This window comes from Crocuta crocuta, unplaced genomic scaffold (assembly GCF_008692635.1).
Source record: "Crocuta crocuta isolate KB4526 unplaced genomic scaffold, BGI_CrCroc_1.0 scaffold231, whole genome shotgun sequence".
Classification (NCBI taxonomy): Eukaryota; Metazoa; Chordata; class Mammalia; order Carnivora; family Hyaenidae; genus Crocuta; species Crocuta crocuta.
In genome coordinates this window covers 4,668,483-4,686,005 of record NW_027528357.1, presented here as the reverse complement: position 1 = coordinate 4,686,005, position 17,523 = coordinate 4,668,483, and the positions used below count along the sequence as shown (strand labels likewise).

The 17,523-nt window shown below is 39.5% G+C and overlaps 1 protein-coding gene across 7 annotated transcripts in view; it reads left to right on the top strand.

Annotated features, from left to right (window-relative positions):
* DTNA (dystrobrevin alpha) overlaps positions 1-17,523 on the top strand; it is a 349,880-nt gene that overhangs the window by 263,338 nt on the left and 69,019 nt on the right. For all 7 annotated transcript variants that reach the window (XM_077753816.1, XM_077753814.1, XM_077753820.1 and 4 more), the window contains exons 6-9: positions 3,527-3,612; positions 10,772-10,926; positions 14,085-14,190; positions 15,433-15,599. In XM_077753816.1, coding sequence (XP_077609942.1) covers positions 3,527-3,612; positions 10,772-10,926; positions 14,085-14,190; positions 15,433-15,599 — 514 coding nt within the window. The remainder of the gene's footprint in view (positions 1-3,526; positions 3,613-10,771; positions 10,927-14,084; positions 14,191-15,432; positions 15,600-17,523) is intronic.

Genomic DNA, 17,523 nt, shown 5'->3' with positions numbered 1-17,523 from the left:
TGTCTCCCTACTCCTTGCTTCCTTTGTTAATGCCATTTCTTTACACACACACACACTAGGGATCCTGATCCAAGATGACTTTAAGTAATCACCCTTTGTGTGTAATCTTGTCAAAGGTCTTTAGAAAATCTTTCTTCCCAACCCTTTTCTTCATCCTGTTATACCTACTGAAAATGTTCTTTAAAAAGATCCTTCTGTATTTAAGTCCTTGGTGTCCCCCTTTTCCATTGTGACATCATTCATCTTCACTGACTCTTTAAACTCCTTCAAGGTTTATCCACTGCTAGGGCTGAGCAGGGTCTAAACTCACCCTGTTTGGTGTGCTTGCAGAGATCTACATTCTTGCATATCCCCTGAATCCTTCTTTGTGACCAGGGTCACCTTTGCAATATGGCCCAGTGGCTTGCATTCCAGTGGCCTAATTTCACCCTTGAGTTCCTGTAAAACTCTCATTGAGCTGCCCTCCACTTGGTGATTTATCTAGATTTATTGTGTCAATTTGGCAGAATAGCTCTGATACAACCACTCCTGGATGTAATGGCATTAATCTTGCATTTCCAAGAACAATACAGAACTGGCGATCTCCCTAGGATCTTCTTCATTAAAAGCCAAGGCTTAAGAATTCATCTGTGAGCTATCATCATTTCATCCTGTGGAGAACTCTCTGTTCCATCATTACCTGTAGTCTATCCTCTTTCTTTCTTTTTTTTTTTAATGTTTTTTACTTATTTCTAGGAGAGAGAGAGAGAGAGACAGCGTGAGCAGGGGAGGGTCAGAGAGAGAGGGAGACATAGAATCTGAAACAGGCTCCAGGCTCTGAGCTGGCAGTCAGTACAGAGCCCGACGCAGGGCTCGAACCCACGAACTGCGAGATCATGACCTAAGCGAACGTCAGACACTTAACCGACTAAGCCACCCAGGCGCCCCATCCTCTTTCTTGAATTAAATTGTTCTCTCTGATTCATTGAAAGAAATTTGTATTGCTCTTGAAATCTCACATATAATACTCCTCAATTTCTCTGCATTTTGAAGAAAACTTTATCATTGCATTGCTCCTGTTCTTCCACACTTTGTAGATCCCTGTTCTCATAATTTGAACCATGTTTCAGCTTAGGAAAGGGATCTAATGATTTCCTAAAATAAATTTTTGATACTTTGAGTTATCCATGCAATTGGGAATACAGTGCACATAGAATAATTCTGAATGAGGTTGTTTGTTTGTTTGTTTACAAACCATCACATTTTTATTATAGCTACCTGCTCTAAAATTAGCGAGCAACTAAATGAGTGGCCATTTGAAAATCTAGGGGCACATATTATTAAGATTAATAGTCATTAATTAATATAAGAAATATATTGTTCACTAGTTCTGGGGGAGACAAAGTACAAGGCCATAGGAATTCAGCTGATTTAGAAAATATATATGGTCTCTGCCCCCAGGAATCTCACAGTGTTGGGTCAAGTTACATGCAGATATGTAAATAAACAAATCAAGGTCACTCAGTGTGATAGGTGCTAAATAGTAAGTAAAAGTGGAGGAAAGAGCATTTGCCTGCACATCCAGGGGGAAAACTGTTTTCAGAGCAAATTAAGTGATGATATTGAGCTAAGTCTTGATGAATAGGTGTCAGAGCCCTGGGCAAAAGGTGGTAGGAAGGGCAGGGACATTAGAGATGGCACTCTGGAGTAAGGTTCAACAGAAATGGTAGCAGGTGAGACTGGGGGACACAGATAAAGTTGTAACCATATCCTGTAGGCAAACAGAAGCAATTAGAGTTTTAAATAATGGAATAATATCATCAGGGCACCTGGGTGGCTCAGCTGGTCAAGCATCCAACTTCAGCTCAGGTCACGATCTCTCAGTTTGTGGGCTCGAGCCCCATGTTGGGCTCTGTGCTGACAGCTCAGAGCCTGGAGCCTACTACACATTCTGTGTCTCCCTCTCTCTCTGCACCACCCCCCACCAACACTTGCATTCTGTCTCTTTTCTCTCTCAAAAATAAACATTAAAAAACCCCAATATGGTTGGTTTTGCTATGTGAGTGTGCAAGTAGAGAGATCATTTAAGTGTTCAACAAGAGCTGATAAAGCAATGGCAGTTGGAATGGAAAATAGGGAATGGGCTTAATGTACAGTTCAGATGTATATTTGAGTCCCTCAAACATTTCAGGTGGTGGTGAATTAAGGAAGAGAACAAAGTCAAGGTTAACCGCTTCCCCAGGGCTCATTTATTGGTAACTAGGTACATGATGAGCCTGACAACCAGAAAAGGGACTAACAACCTTCTAGTTGTTAGTTTTATTTGTTAGGCAGGTAGTAGTGGGTTGGTCTGAGTATTATGGGAGGGCTCTGTAAAGATAATGAGCTCTCCTTTGAACACACTTGCTTTGACATGAGGTACCCAATAAATAATTACATAGATCTGGTGCTTAGGCTTAGAAATATAAATGGGAGAGCCACCAACATAGGGATCAGTCACTTTCTCATTCCAGCTGGCTGTATTTGAGGTACTGTGCTGGGAAGGACAGCAACAAGTAGGAATAACATCATCTGTCTCTGGAACCTAGTAAGGAACAAAGACACAATTGTTTGTTGCACCTTATTCTTCTACAATGTCATATATATGGATCTCAGTCATATAAATGATTTATTCTATATATTAAACTCTTGTCAGAACTGACTTTACTTCCCTTTCAGCCACATTGTTGTTTAAAATAACTCTTTTGATCATTCTTAAGAATAGCAACTGTCCAAGAAATGAGTTACTAATGTGATACACTTTCTGATTCCAAAGATACAGAAACAAACAGTTTATCCCAGCTGGAAAATCATTTAGCTGAAATATTACACTTCTTACAGTGTGCCCTTTATATCACGTTTTGTGAAGGACAAGTTAGTGATACTTCCTGAATCGATGAATCTTTGGCAGATCTAATGTCAATTTGGTAGAAGGAGCTCTGACAGAGCTCTTACTTTTGCCCCTTTAAAATATCAACTCTCTTTGAAAGTAAATGTGTCACACAAACACAGTCAGCTTGTGAGTAGGAAATGATGGGTGAAAAAAAAGTGTGATGAAAAAATCCCCATAGTTCCTCTAATAAAATTTTGGAATTCTCTTACCCAAAAATAATTTTTCCTGAGACCTTGTTTCATTAAATTATAGAGACTGTGGAATCATCATGCATAAAATTATTTCATGAAACCCAAAGTGAAAATCATGTTCTGTAATCGTAAGCCATGGCTTAATAGTACGTATCCCTCTAGCTACCAATTCATGTTTTGAACAAGTGACATGTACAAAGAATAACTTGAAGATTCTGCTATCTCTGGAAAAACTGAAACACTGAATAGACAGCTTTTCAGAAACTTGTGTTCAATTGTATTCGTGGTCTTTTCTAAAATGGATATGTTCACATAATGTATGCAGCTACAATGTCCCATGATTTCTACAGAACAGAAAATGTCACATCGCATTACTGGAAGTTCTCCAAATGACATCTTTTTTTTTTCTGTTATCATTAAACAGGGAAGGCCATGGTAAAATTTCAGTATTTGCTGTCAAAATGGCTTTAGCCACGTTGTGTGGAGGGAAGATCATGGACAAATTAAGATGTAAGTTATTTTTGTGTCTCTCTTTGCCGATCCCTCTCGCATACCACATTTTCCTCTCCCCACTTCTGTATCCTGCTGCCCGCTTTGACTTTCCTCATTCTGTGAGAGCTATTTGAAATTTAATCTTCATGGATCTTTGCATTTTGTCGAAGAGATATTTTCATATTAGAGAAATTAATATATTAATTATTAATGATATTAATGTTTTCCTTCTACTTATAGGTTATTATTAGTTATAACCTATTGGTATCACCCCCTAGACTTTTTGTAATATTAAAGTAAGATACATACTCTTTCAAGTTCATTGTACTGTACTGTACTGCCTCCCAGGTGTAAGTCCATCATCACAGGGACNTTGTCTGGCACCTTTTTTTTTTTTTTTTTTTTAAGGTAATCTAAAGCCAAAACTCCTGGCTCATTATTCTCAGCCAGTGCTGTTCCAGTCACTGGGAATTCCAAAGGTTCCAAAATAGACATTGCCAGGGTACAGGTTTAAGAATCACATAGAGATGCTATAGACTGAGAATTAACCAGATTCAAAAAAAAAAAAAAAGTGATAGCTAAGGTGCATTGAGTGACTGTGCACCTTTTATGTACATTTCATCACTAAATGTGTAGTTTTTTAACCAAGAAAACACAGGCATTTTCTTTGCTTTTGGTAAAAAAGCTGAGACTCGGAGAGGTAGAATGAAGTCATATAGCTAAGATGGTACCAGGATTTGAATATGACTTTTTTTCCCTTTACACTAGTGGTTCTAAAATTTTCAAATATATAGAATCATCTGGATGGCTTTTTTTTTTTTTTTCTAGGAGAGAGAGAGAGACAGCGTGAGCAGGGGAGGGTCAGAGAGAGAGGGAGATACAGACTCTGAAATAGGCTCCAGGCTCTGAGCTGGCAGTCAGCACAGAGCCCGACGCGGGGCTCGAACCCACGAACCGCGAGATCATGACCCAAGCGAAAGTCAGACGCTTAACCGACTAAGCCACCCAGGCGCCCCTTTCTGGATGGCTTTTTAAACTATGGATTTCTGGGTACCACTCCCAGAGTTTTTGATTCAGAAGAACTAAGGTGGGGATAGGGGCAAGAATTTTCATTTCTAACTATTTTTAAATGATGTACTGTTTAAAGGAAAAAAATTTCCATTTAACCCTTTCCCTTACCTGAAATATTATGAGTTTGTGCTATAATGCTGTGTGGGAAAGGAGCACTGTCATGGGAATCGGGAACCCCAGCTTGTAAGCCCAGCCAAGTGACTAATTTGCTGAGTTATCCTGTGGACGTTACTTCACTTCTTTAGTCCTCAGCTTCCATCTCTATCCCAAACTTGGGGATTTTTGTTAGGGTCCCTCCCAGCTGTAATCATCTGTGCCTCACCACCTCCAGGCTCTTTTCTCACCTGCTGCCTGTCAGCTTCTGAGTGTGATCTCTTGCTTCCTGATGCAGAAAGACTGAAAAATGAAGGCAGATACAGAAAGAAAGAAAAAAAAAAACAAAAACCTTCATTCCTCTGGAATGTCCCAGACATGCTCCACAGCACAGTTATGTCATTGGGCCAGTAGATGAGTGGGAGAAGGCACCCACAACCCACACACCTCCCCTCACCTCGGGAACCTCCTTTCATGGACTAGCCAAATGCAGTGAGGATTCAGAAAAGCACAAACAGACCTGACAAGGGAGAGTTTCATTTCTCTTTAATTAGCCTGAAAGGTATTTTAAAAATTAAAAATTATCTGCCCCAGTGCTTAATTAAAAATAGTAGCTAAATTGGAAGGTGGTGGAACCAATGTCCTTTTTTAAAACATAGCTTCAGAGTAACGCATGAGGCATTTCCTTCAGGGTTGAGCTGGGAGGAGAAAGTTTAGGAAAATGAACGAGAGCAGAGGAAGAAATCTTGAGGACCTTGCCTGCTGATCTCATATCATGATTGGCCACTTATGCTGAGGACATTAGATACTTTTTTTTTTTAAGTCTTGAGAGACATTTCCGAATACTTACTCAATGTTATATTAATGGGCACATGGATAAAAGGATTCCGTATTAAAACAAGTTAGAGAAAAACTAAGAGAACAAGTTTTCTGATGTTCCTTGGGGTCCTTGGAGCCTTCCATGAACCAAGCTAATTAATTTTCTGCCAGCAAGGACCACATCTTTGCATTCAGGCTTCCTCAGTACTGCAATCTCAGGAGTCACATCTCACTCAGAGGTCCCCAGTCCCCAGTGTGGCATCAGAAACCAATTGCTACCACAGTTACTAGTAACAAGAAAAGAATGCCCATGATGGTCAGGAGGGAGCCCACTGCTGCCCCCTGGGCTGGGAAAAGCCCCTACTTTCCCTTCTTAGCCCAGGAAGAAACTTGAGGCCAATAAAAACAAAGGGAATGGTTGTTAGGTAAGCAAGCAACAATGTCTGCAGTTACAAAGTTCAAGGTAACTAAGTTTCTGAGCAGATCTTTACCGACTGTCAAATCCCCTCGCCCCCAGTTCTCTTGCATGTCCAGGAATTCAAAGCAAACAATGTAATTGCTAAGGTGCTTTCTCCTCCCCCCACCATCAGCGACCAAAGCATATGAATGCTACCTGTGGCCAAAGTAAATCCTATTCAGTGCGTGAAAGAAGTTAACACACGCGTGAGTCTCATTGGAAGTAACCTATGTTCTCCAGTCTGCAGAAATGAGTTTCAGTGTCACAAATTCTGTAGAACCACAAAAACAGATAGTGTGATCATGAGCTATATAGCACGTTGCCTTCTCTCAGAGCAGTGGATCTGAAGTACAGCCTAATGTGTCCCCAGCTCTGGGGCTCAGAGCTCCTGGAGCTCAGGAGTCACTCTTTGTATACTTAATCCCCGGAAGGTTTTAATGGTTTCCTGGTTAGTCGATTGAGAGCACTTGGACAAATACAATTGAACTGAAAACAGCTTGCTTGGAAGAATCTCTCCAAAATGTTAATTAGTCAAAAATGAATACCTTTAGTCACCAATATTTCTAATTTCAGTGACAATTATTAACTAAAGATGCAAATATAAGAAAATCTGCCTGTAGACAACAGGGGCTGACTCATGCTGAGCGGGATTCTGTTTTCTCTGGTCTTCTTTTGCCGACTGCACTTTATGATAAAACAGGCAAAGTCATGATTTTCTGCATTGCCTTTGTAAAAAGAATAAGTAAAATGAAAGGATGTGGAATTTCTCAGGATTCAAGGGTTTTGTTTTCCCTTCTTTAAATGTGAATTCACGTCAGCCAATAGGCCAGCTGTGCTTGTCTGGCAATTTTTCTGTTTTTGTGCATAGGGATGAGGGATAGTTAGTTCTTTCCAACTAGCCTCTTCCAGTTGGAGAGCACAGGCAAGAGTAATTGCTGAAAACAAATTAGAAATTTGAGAAAGCCAAAAGTAGAAAACAAAATTTCCAACTGAATCTTTCGAAGTGCTTTAAAATGCATTCAAAAGGAAAACAACCCCATGTCACACCACCGTTCCCAATGCTCAGGGCCACCAGGAACCAACGTGCAGGGTGTCCACCAGGAGCCTCTGAGCTGCCCAGCATATGAGGGCGCCCCCTGCAGTCATAACACACAGCAGCCTAAACATAAACTGCCCGAATAAAATACCCTATTTCTATCTAATTGTTCTTGTTCCAGTTATAAGCTGTTGTTGTAATGAGTTGGGACACCTGTTTATACTTCTTTCTTGGGACTCCCAGATGGTCCTAAGAACTGTAAGGAATTCTGAATCTAATGCCATTAGCCTAGAATGTCAGGTGCCTGTCCTAAAGCTTCTGAGGAGGGCTTGTTTGGTTTTGTTTAAAAGACTAGCGTTATAGCAAACATCAAGATTTTGTTGAGTTTCTATAACTGTAGCTGTTTTGCCTCCACACCTACCTCCATGGTAATATTTTTAACTCACTGGCCTGCCTTAAATCTTTAGTATCTCTCCCAACATCTACTGGACACAACCTAAATGCCTTAGAGGAGTCTAGAAGCTCTTCATATCTCTGCCTCATCTCCCCCCATGCCCTTATGTGCACCCAAGGCCCCTGGAACAATGAACTACTTGAAGAGCTTTGAGTGTATCCTGCTTGAGCATGCCTGTGCACATCCTTGTGCTATTTCCTAAAGCCTCACCAACCCCTGATTATCCTTTATACTTGGCCTAGAAGTCACCTCTATCACCTAAGAAGACCTAGAAGTCACCTGTGTACAAGGAAACTTTCCCTGACCCACTCCTCACTCTGGAAACCCTCTCTTTGAGCCCTTGCTGCATCCTGCACACCCTACTGCTCTGGTATTCACACCACCATGTTACGATATATGATGTCGTATGATGCATTATGGAAGCATGTCTCTGTATCCTCCGTGGACAGGGACCTCCGAGGTCAAGAACTATGTCCTATTGTTGACCAATTCACAAAACTGGAATATGGCCAGTAGGTTAGATAACATTCAATAAGATTAGTGTATCAATATTAAATATACGGAAGTGGATAACTACACTGTAATCCGGGGTGAACACGCTATGGCCCATGAGCTAAAAAGAGTTTTCCCATTTTTAAAGGATTGTATAAAGTACAAAGAAGAATGTATGACAGAGACCATGTGTGGCCCACAAAACCTAAAATATTACTATTTGGCCCTTTACCAAAAAAGGTTTGGTAACCCTTGCAATAGTCTCATAAAAGTACATGCCCTTATTCTTAGGGAGGACCCACTGCAGTGTTCAGAGGTAAAGGCCATGATATATGCAAATTAGTCTCAATTCAGAAAACAATTATGTATGTACATACATATATACACAGAGACAAATAGATGTAGACAGATGGTAGAGAGATAGATAGAGAGATAGATAGATAGATAGATAGATAGATAGTTGATAGAATGATAAAATAAATGGAATAAAGTGTTAATAGATGAATCTGGATAAAGGGTATGTGGGTATCCTTTGTAGCACTCTTATTCCTGCAATTTTTTGTTAAGTTCGATATTATTTTCAAATGTAATCTTGTTTTAATTCATTAAAAAATAAATATAAAAAAGAACTATATCCTGATTTTTCTGTACATTCATTGCTTAGCATAATTTTACACATTTAGTATGTGCTAAGTTAATTTTAGTTGAATGAATCAATGAATGTAAACTCTTCTAAAGTATCTATTATTGTATAGTGCTGTAGGAAACACAGTGGTGATTTAGAATGTGATTGGGAACATTACAGAACAATCCCATTGGGGAGGCAAAGCCGAAGCATATGAAGCAAATGGCAAAAAAACTGTGGTATGAAATTAATAGTAAAATTAGCTAACATTTCTGTACTGTATACTAGGGGCCAAGCACTATTCTGTGTCCTTTACATCTGTATGCTTTTCATCCATTAACTAATTTAATCTTTGAAGTAGCCTTCTATTTTATTACATACACATATATTACATACTATCAGCATATTACATAGTATATACACATATATAGTCATATAACAATATATATAAAACAGAGAGCCCAGAACTCAGGGACAAACACATCATTTTGATAGCTACCTCAGAGTTCCTTCATTTATTTTTAAACCAGAGTGGCCATTAACAACAGCCACTTCCCTTTGATCCCAGTGACCTAGCCCTAATTTGGCTATTGCTTAGCAAAGCTTCATCAACACCAACAAGTTTAATATGAGCTTCAAGTTTGTGAAAGGTCAGTGTTGGTACTCCTCCTTTGCTCTAGTTAGAAATGTTGTCTAAATTTTTTCAGTGGCAGATTTCAAAGGCCAAGGCTACTTTTCAAAAATGTGTCCTGGCCTAGAAAAATCAAGCCCAGAAGATCATCAGGGTGGCCCAATTATAGTTATCCAACCTTCCTAAAAACACACAAGATGGCAGCTCCAATAAGAAAGTCCATTTACTTTTCCTGGGTTTCCTGTTTCCTATTTTTATTGGAATTCTTGAGTTTCTGTATATGGGATTACCTAAGAGTTTTTTGTGCTGTTGACAGCTTTTTTCTTTTCTTTTCTTTTTACCAGTTATATGAAACATAAGAGATAAAATTCACCAAGTTAACAGTTGGGAAGGCAGATGAAAACATTAATTTTGTTGCTTGGGTAAATTTTCTTTAGCTTCATAATTGATAAACTATTTGAAAAAGTAGAAGTCCTTTAAAACGGGAGTATTTGAAGGAAATGAGAGTCAGTTCACAGCCTCAAAACATAATCCAGCTAAAGCCTGTAATGTGCTTAACATCTGACTGCTGTGTGAAAACCAGGTCCCCAGACTGCATCTGACCTTGAGACATTAAGCCCAAACTGAACAGAGGCAGCACATTGAATTTACAACAGTTTATCACAACAGCTGTACCCTCCTAGTCACAGTCTTACATGGTGACAAACTACGATAGCAGACACTTTCATTCCTATAGTGACTTCCACAGAGGAATAATAAAATACCTTGAGAAATTATGCCATTAATATTCACTAAGTGCCCAAGTTTCAGAAACGGAAGAACAGAGGTTCAATGAAGACACGGACTCTGTCCGGGACTCTGACTTTACCTCATTGATCTTCCACAAGGCCAGGCTTCCCTTCGGCTGCATGAGTCAAAGGACCCTTCCCTGTAAATCAAGTGCCTTCCACCCAGAACTGTGATTTATAGGAAGTTTTCTGCTTCTGTGGGAACTTAATCAAGTGTTTTCATTACATCCTTATCCCCATTGCATCTTTCATTTTTCAATACCTTAAACCAAAACTCAAAGTTTTCTGTGATAATATAGATGGGTAAATAGCTAGCTAGCTAGATACATACACACCCCAATGTTGTAGTAAATGTACATTGTGTGTTTCAATGAAGTCAGCATATTCTTCATATCTACAAGAATTCCTTCCGCTGGGTGATGTATGAGTTGATAATTGACCTCAAAATAAAAATGTGATATTCTCTGTCTTATCAAAATATGCTAATTTTACCCAACACAATGCTGTGTTCCAGAATCAGCTACAAAAAAGACACCAAAGGAAACACTATGCCAGGAATATTTCAGCGTAGCAATTAACCTTTATGTTATTCTTTCATTAAAAAATTACGTATTCTGCTACATTTTCAGTTATTTGCAGCAAATATGGTACACTGAAACAGTGAGGAATATTTATGTGATGAATAAATATCTCTCCTTTTCCTTCCATCAGATATTTTCTCAATGATTTCTGACTCCAGTGGTGTGATGGTTTATGGACGATATGATCAGTTCCTGAGGGAAGTTCTCAAACTACCCACGGCGGTTTTTGAAGGTCCTTCATTTGGTTACACAGAACAGTCAGCTAGATCCTGTTTCTCTCAACAGGTAAGTGTTGGGGGGTGGGGGAGGGAAGACACGTTTAAGGAAATATCTCTCAAACAGTAGTTGTTCTTCAGTATGTTACTTCAAGTCACTACTTAGACAAATTCTTCTTCGAGATAAACTGTAGTGCATCTTCTGGTCTCTGACAACTGACCTCTGAATCAGTAACTAAACTCAGCATACCTGGAAAATAATAATTGGTGGCTCCTGACCACAAGCCAGGCACCATGCTTAGTTTTTACTTGAACTGTCCAACTTAATCCTTACAACAATCCTATATCCTCGGCATCATTACTGTTATTATCACTGCACTATCAAAAGGGCTAAATTGTTATTCAGCCTCATATGAAACACACATCTGGGCCAGCACCACGCTTCTCCAGTGTTTAGTAGAGGAAACAAGAAAGGAATCATATAGCACATGTCACACACAATCAGGAAGGCCCAAAATATGACAGACATGGCTGCCTACATCCCCCACAATGTGATACATTAGGGGTTCAGAGTGACATGTTTTAACTGGGGGTGGTACAAATTAGCCCAGAGGCTATTTAGTTCTTGGGCATTTCTGTGTTTACATCTGTTCAGTCATGTAGAAAGTCTACATGTCTAGCACCATTCTCTAGCATGATGCAATGATAATTTACAAATCCATAAACTGAAGATTTGTTTAAAATTTTTTTAAAAATCCAAATTAACCAAGAATGTCCTCTAAAAGTATCCCTTAAATAAGAAATCCATGCATAGCAGCTACTGAGAAGCCACATTTAACTGCCCAGCTAGTAAACTGCATCAGTCTGTTTACTTGTGACCTAGAAGGTCAAACGTGCCTCAGACGTCCCTGAAAGTCATGGATTTACGTAGAATCACAGCTGTACCTGTACAACCAATGAGAGATGGGACGGTTGATACACTGAGTGCTAACTCCGCCCCTGTGTTGTGTCATCCAGACAGCCTTTCTGACCTCTCCCACTCCCCCACCCCCAGGCCAGCTAAGGTCCCTCATCTGTGTCCCCAGAGGATGCATACTCCCCTTTAGATTTCCCTTTGAGTTGGTAACATCAGAATGGTTCCATCACCTAAGCCTCCTTCTACACAGCTTCTTCACCCAGCAGCTCTCATCCATCCACAAGTCCTGCTCATTTTAGCTTCGAAACGTGTCTCCAGTGTCTTTCCTCATCAGCACCTGTTGCCTGGCCTATTGTATTCACCTCCACCCTGGTCTCCCGGCCTCTGGATTTGCATATTTGGTGCATGTCCCATTGCATTTCAAACTATTTCAGACCCCCCTTATAAAGAGGCATCTTAAGAGGTCCTCAAAATGCATACAGTCGTACGACACAATAAAAATGCACAGGGAGAACATGAAGGAGGCTTCGTCTCTTCTCCTCTGTCCCTCACAACACCCCATCTAATGATGCCACTCTCCTGCTGAGCAGCCTAATCGCCTGCAGGTTGAAGCTCCCTCTCTTCCAGACTCTGAGAGCCCTTCCGTCCTTCTCCAGCTCACCTTTCTGCCCCCCAGATGCAGCCCTCTGTCTCTGTTCATGCTCCAACCACTCCATTTCATGACTCTGTGCTTCTCTGTCCCCAGCGTCCTCTCCATCTCTTGCCACCAACTCCTTTTTCTTGCCCAAACACCACTTTCCCCAAGAAGCCTTTCACAAAAGACATAAAGCCTCCTACCTTAACCATCTTCATATCTTAAACACTTGCTTCCCTATCTCATAAAAGGCACATAACAAATGATTTTCCATACTGAACTTTACTGATTTAAGAGTTAGTAAGTCCTAGGACACCTGGGTGATTCAGTCAGTTAAGTGACTGCCTCTTGATTTCTGCTCAGGCCGTGATCTCACAGTTTGTGAGATCAAGTCCCACATTGAGCCCCATGTCAGGCTCTGCACTGACAGCGAGGACCCTCCTTGGAATTCTGTTTCTCTCTCTCTCTCTCTCTTACCCTCTCACCCTTCTCCCCCACCTCTGTCTCTCTCTCTCTGTCTCTCTTTCTCTCTCTTTCAAAATAAATAAAAAAGAGTGAGTCTTCACTTTGAACTGGAATTGTTAAAACAGTGTTAATTAATTCAAAACACAAATGTATTAACCCAATTTTTTTCAACTTCTTTATCCATTCATCTATGGATGGACCCTTGTGTTGCTTCCATATATGGGCTATTGTAAATAATGCTGCAGTAAACACAATGGTGTATATATCTTTTTGAATTCATGTTTTAGTTTGATAAACACTGAGTAACATATAGAATTGTTGAATCTCTATATTGTATACCTGAAGCTAATATAACACTGTATGTTAACATTTAAAATGTTAAATTAAAATAAAATTTAAAAAAAACTAGTAAGCAAACAAAAAACTACCCCATCCACCTGATATTATAATTCAAAATTTCAAATAAAATAGTGATTTTTGCATATAAACCTGTTATTTTTTCTCATTCATCCTAGTAAAATATCATATATTCATATAACTTCTTATTTTTGTCATTTTGAATGAAATTTAAAATCCACTCCCTTTCCACATCAGAAAGGACCAGGATAATTCAGACAGATGCAGACTGAGTTAAGAGGAAAGATATATCAAGAAGAGAAAAAGAAAATTTTTGAAACTATAGACTGTTCTCTCCTAACAGCAAAGGATCACTCCCTCCTAACAGGATTTCCTCCTAATCTTATATGGCAAAAACCATTCATATTAATCATGAAGTATTTAGTACTTACAGAAGTGCAGGAAGTTTAGAAGGGAGGTTGTCTAACAAACAGCAGAAGACCGAGAGACTGATAAAGGAATTGTGGCATGCACTAAGATACACAACTGGGTAAAGTTGTATACAGTAAGTCTACTCTCCATCTTTCCTTATCATTTTCATAGTGCCCTTCATACACAAAAGCGACCGTCTCAGAATTGTCATTCTCCCTATGACAATATTGACTCAGCCTCAGTGGAGATAATCCAATCCTAAGTATGTTTAAGTGTGAAAAGCAACCAATGGTTTAAATTCAGAACTAGCTCTTTAGGTATTAGACTGTATTCTGTTTCTTCATATATCAGAGGTTAATGCAAAGTCCTCTTTCCAGGGTATTTACATAGCAGGTAAATTCATATTATTCTCTGTTCTAAATTTTTGTGGGTTCTTTTGATGCAGAAAAAAGTCACCTTAAACAGTTTCTTGGACACGCTCATGTCTGACCCTCCCCCGCAGTGTCTGGTCTGGCTGCCCCTTCTGCATCGACTGGCAAATGTAGAAAATGGTAAGTAGTTACTACTGAGCTACGGCCATTTTTTAAATTATTGAAATTAGGCTATCAAGTCTACAGTTATTAAGCCAAGGTCATTTAGTCATTCTGAGTTTTGAAAGAACCTTTCTCCCTAATCAGTAAGGCATTAGAGGATCACTGCAAAATTAGGAGAGTCGATTCTATAAACTCATTGAATCTCACTGTGTACCTCTCAATTACAAGTTGTGTGTGGCTGTAGACTTGCTGTAGCAGAAGAAGAATTTCAATAATGAATGTAACATTTTTTAGCATTATAGCATTCTTTTTAGGCATGAACTTCCATTATTGGCCTTCATGGCCTTGGGTGTTCCTAGGCACTTGGCCAAGAATAGGTGGAGAAGATGGAAAACAATTAGATGATGGCACCTTGCTCATCTTTAGTCATATGCTCCAAATGGAAGCTTTCAATGATTGTGGTCACATAAATAGCATGTCCAAAGGCAATTGCTTAATAACATGTAGACAATTATTGGATCTGATTATATATTAGCTTCAAATCTCAAGTATTTTACCTGGCCTGCTTTATAATTCAAATTGTCTGCCAATGAGAGTTAAGTGTGTCTCCAACTACATGAATTAGAACTGTACTCATAACTTACACATCTCTTTGGGCATCTGCCTGTCCATCTGCCTCTCAGGAAAGAAAAAAATATGTTAAATGGAGGCAGTGTCCCTCATGAAATAAGCCATTAGGTACTTCATTATTTTTTTTAAAAATTCCATTCTCTCATCCAGTTTTTCTATTCTTCCTCGTTTCCCTCTCTTTTTTTCTCCTCATTTTCCATGTCTCTAGTATTTGCTCTCTACCCATTGGGAAGTCAGTTGTGTTCATACATTGTGCTTTTGAGTCTTCCAGTGAGCTGTGCTGGTCCCCTGGAGACAGAGCAGTTTGGGGGAAAGGCGGGTTGGTTTGGGTAATTTATATTCTTGTAGTATAAGAGATGGGAGTAGAAAGAGCAAATGACAGTACATCAGTCTGTCATTAAAAGACCTATCCTCTGTCCCATTTCATTTCCTCTACCTTCCACACACCTGCTTGAAAAGGACAGTGAGAGTCCAGGAATACACATAATGCTTCTCTCAGCCAAAATTGACTATCATCTGAAATCATGGCACACAGCAGAAAAATGCAATTCCTATTAGGCTGTACTTTTCCTTATTCTAGCTCATACTTTGATTTTCACATTTTTTTTCTTCATTTACTTCCCCCCTTAGTCTTCCATCCAGTTGAATGTTCTTACTGCCACAGTGAGAGTATGATGGGATTCCGCTACCGATGCCAACAGTGTCACAATTACCAGCTCTGTCAGGACTGCTTCTGGAGGGGACATGCCGGTGGTTCCCATAGCAACCAGCACCAAATGAAAGAGTACACATCATGGGTAAGGCAAGGTCCAGTCAACACTTACACTTGGCTGCCTGTCGCTCAGAACACACAGGAACATCAAGGATGGGGAGAGAATTAAGGAGGAAACCTATCTTTTCTAACATCCCTTCCTTCCCTTTCTGTCCCACCCCCCACCTCACTGGGATCTGTTAATTGTCATATCTGAATCCAGTGTAGCTTCCTAAGACTTAAAATATAGGGAGACTCAAAAATATATATATACAGGGAGACTCAAACCATGTTACTTCTTGGAATACAGAAACTCAGTACTGTTTTAGATAACAACTAACCAAGCACCTTCTGGAACATAATTTCATTTTCACACTAAGTTACGGCTCTTTCCAAGTTTTGTTTTATTTTGTTTGTAGGAACTGCTTAAAAATCATTGTTAGTTTCCTTTTTCTTAGTTTCCAAACTTCTTTTGTTAAGTGCGTGACTAGAGCATAAAGGAAAGCCATGTGTGAGCCACGCGTCTTTTTTTTTTTTTTCTTTTACTTTTTTGGAGGAGGGGAGATTGTGTCTATATGAGCAAATCATTTTTTGGTAAATACTGTGAGTGACCAACTTGCCAAAAGTGACCTGTGAGTGTCTGTCCATGTGATGGACATGTGGAAGGAATTTGACTCTATGACCTTGATGTTCAAGCAGTTTAGTTCGCTGACCCATGTCTCAGTTATGCTCTAAGATCAGTTCCTCACTGTTGTTCTTTGTACTTCTGTGGAAGTCTTGCTCTGTATATGGATTGGTTTTTGTTACATCTACAAACAGACATGTCACCCCTTCTTGGAGCAGTTCTATGCTAAAGGAAAATGCAAACTTTTTATGAATTTTTTCTGTATTTCAATTAACCTATAGTCTTTATAAAGAGAAACTTATTGTTCTTTTTTTTAATAAAGGAGGTCTTCAGAAAATGCATTTTAAATCATAATATTCTCTCTAGGAATGATTTTTGGGAACCAACATCCAGTGTAAATATATTAATTTTTTTAGCATCTGTCAGATTCTGACTTCAAGTACCAGTTCTTCATTAAGGCATTGTCTACCGAGGGCTTTATGCCAGTTCAGAGGCCCCCTCCCTCTGTTGGTTATGTCATATGCTGAGGATGAATATACTAACACAGATCATGAAATACAATTTAGTACAGAAGATGGGAGAAAACACTTTCTGTTTTCTTTTCTTTTTTTTTTAATGTTTATTATTATTAAGACAGAAACACAGCATGAGTTGGGGGGGCGGGGCAGAGAGAGAGAGGTTGACACAGAATCTGAAAGAGCCTCCAGGCTCTGAACTGTCAGCACACAGCCCAGTGCGGGGCTCCAACCCACGAACCGTGAGATCATGACCTGAGCTGAAGTCGGACTCTCAACTGACTGAGCCACCCAGATGCCCCACACTTTCTGTTTTCTTATGGTCAACACACTACCAATGTTCAAACTTGCTCTATCTCAGATTTTAGAGGGTTAGTGTTTGAAGACTAAGCATTATTTCATTGTTGTTTTATGTAAATACTAGAATCCATTTAGGAGCCTCTTTCTTAGGGGTTGTGGACTCTTAAAATTATATGGCAAGACAATATCTTTACATAGTAGGATCCATCTCCTAAAGAGGATAAAGAGGCTCCAGTGTTTATGAGGGTGAAGAGCTAATGCTGTGGCTGTGTTTTAAGTGTTCTGAGAATTACATCTCCTCGCAAAAGCCAAAGAGGAACTTCTTAAACAATGCCCCTATCACTTAGCTTTTAAATAATGAAGATGAAAGTCACTTCAGTGTATTGCCATTTGTGGGCTCTCTGTGTAAAGAAAGTGACAAGGTTTTAAGTGGCTTCTCATGGAAAGGAAAAGTTGGCAGAAAGATGTATTAAATGCAGTAGATTATTTTTGATAGATTTGGCTGTGAGATTTTAAGAGAAACATCCTAC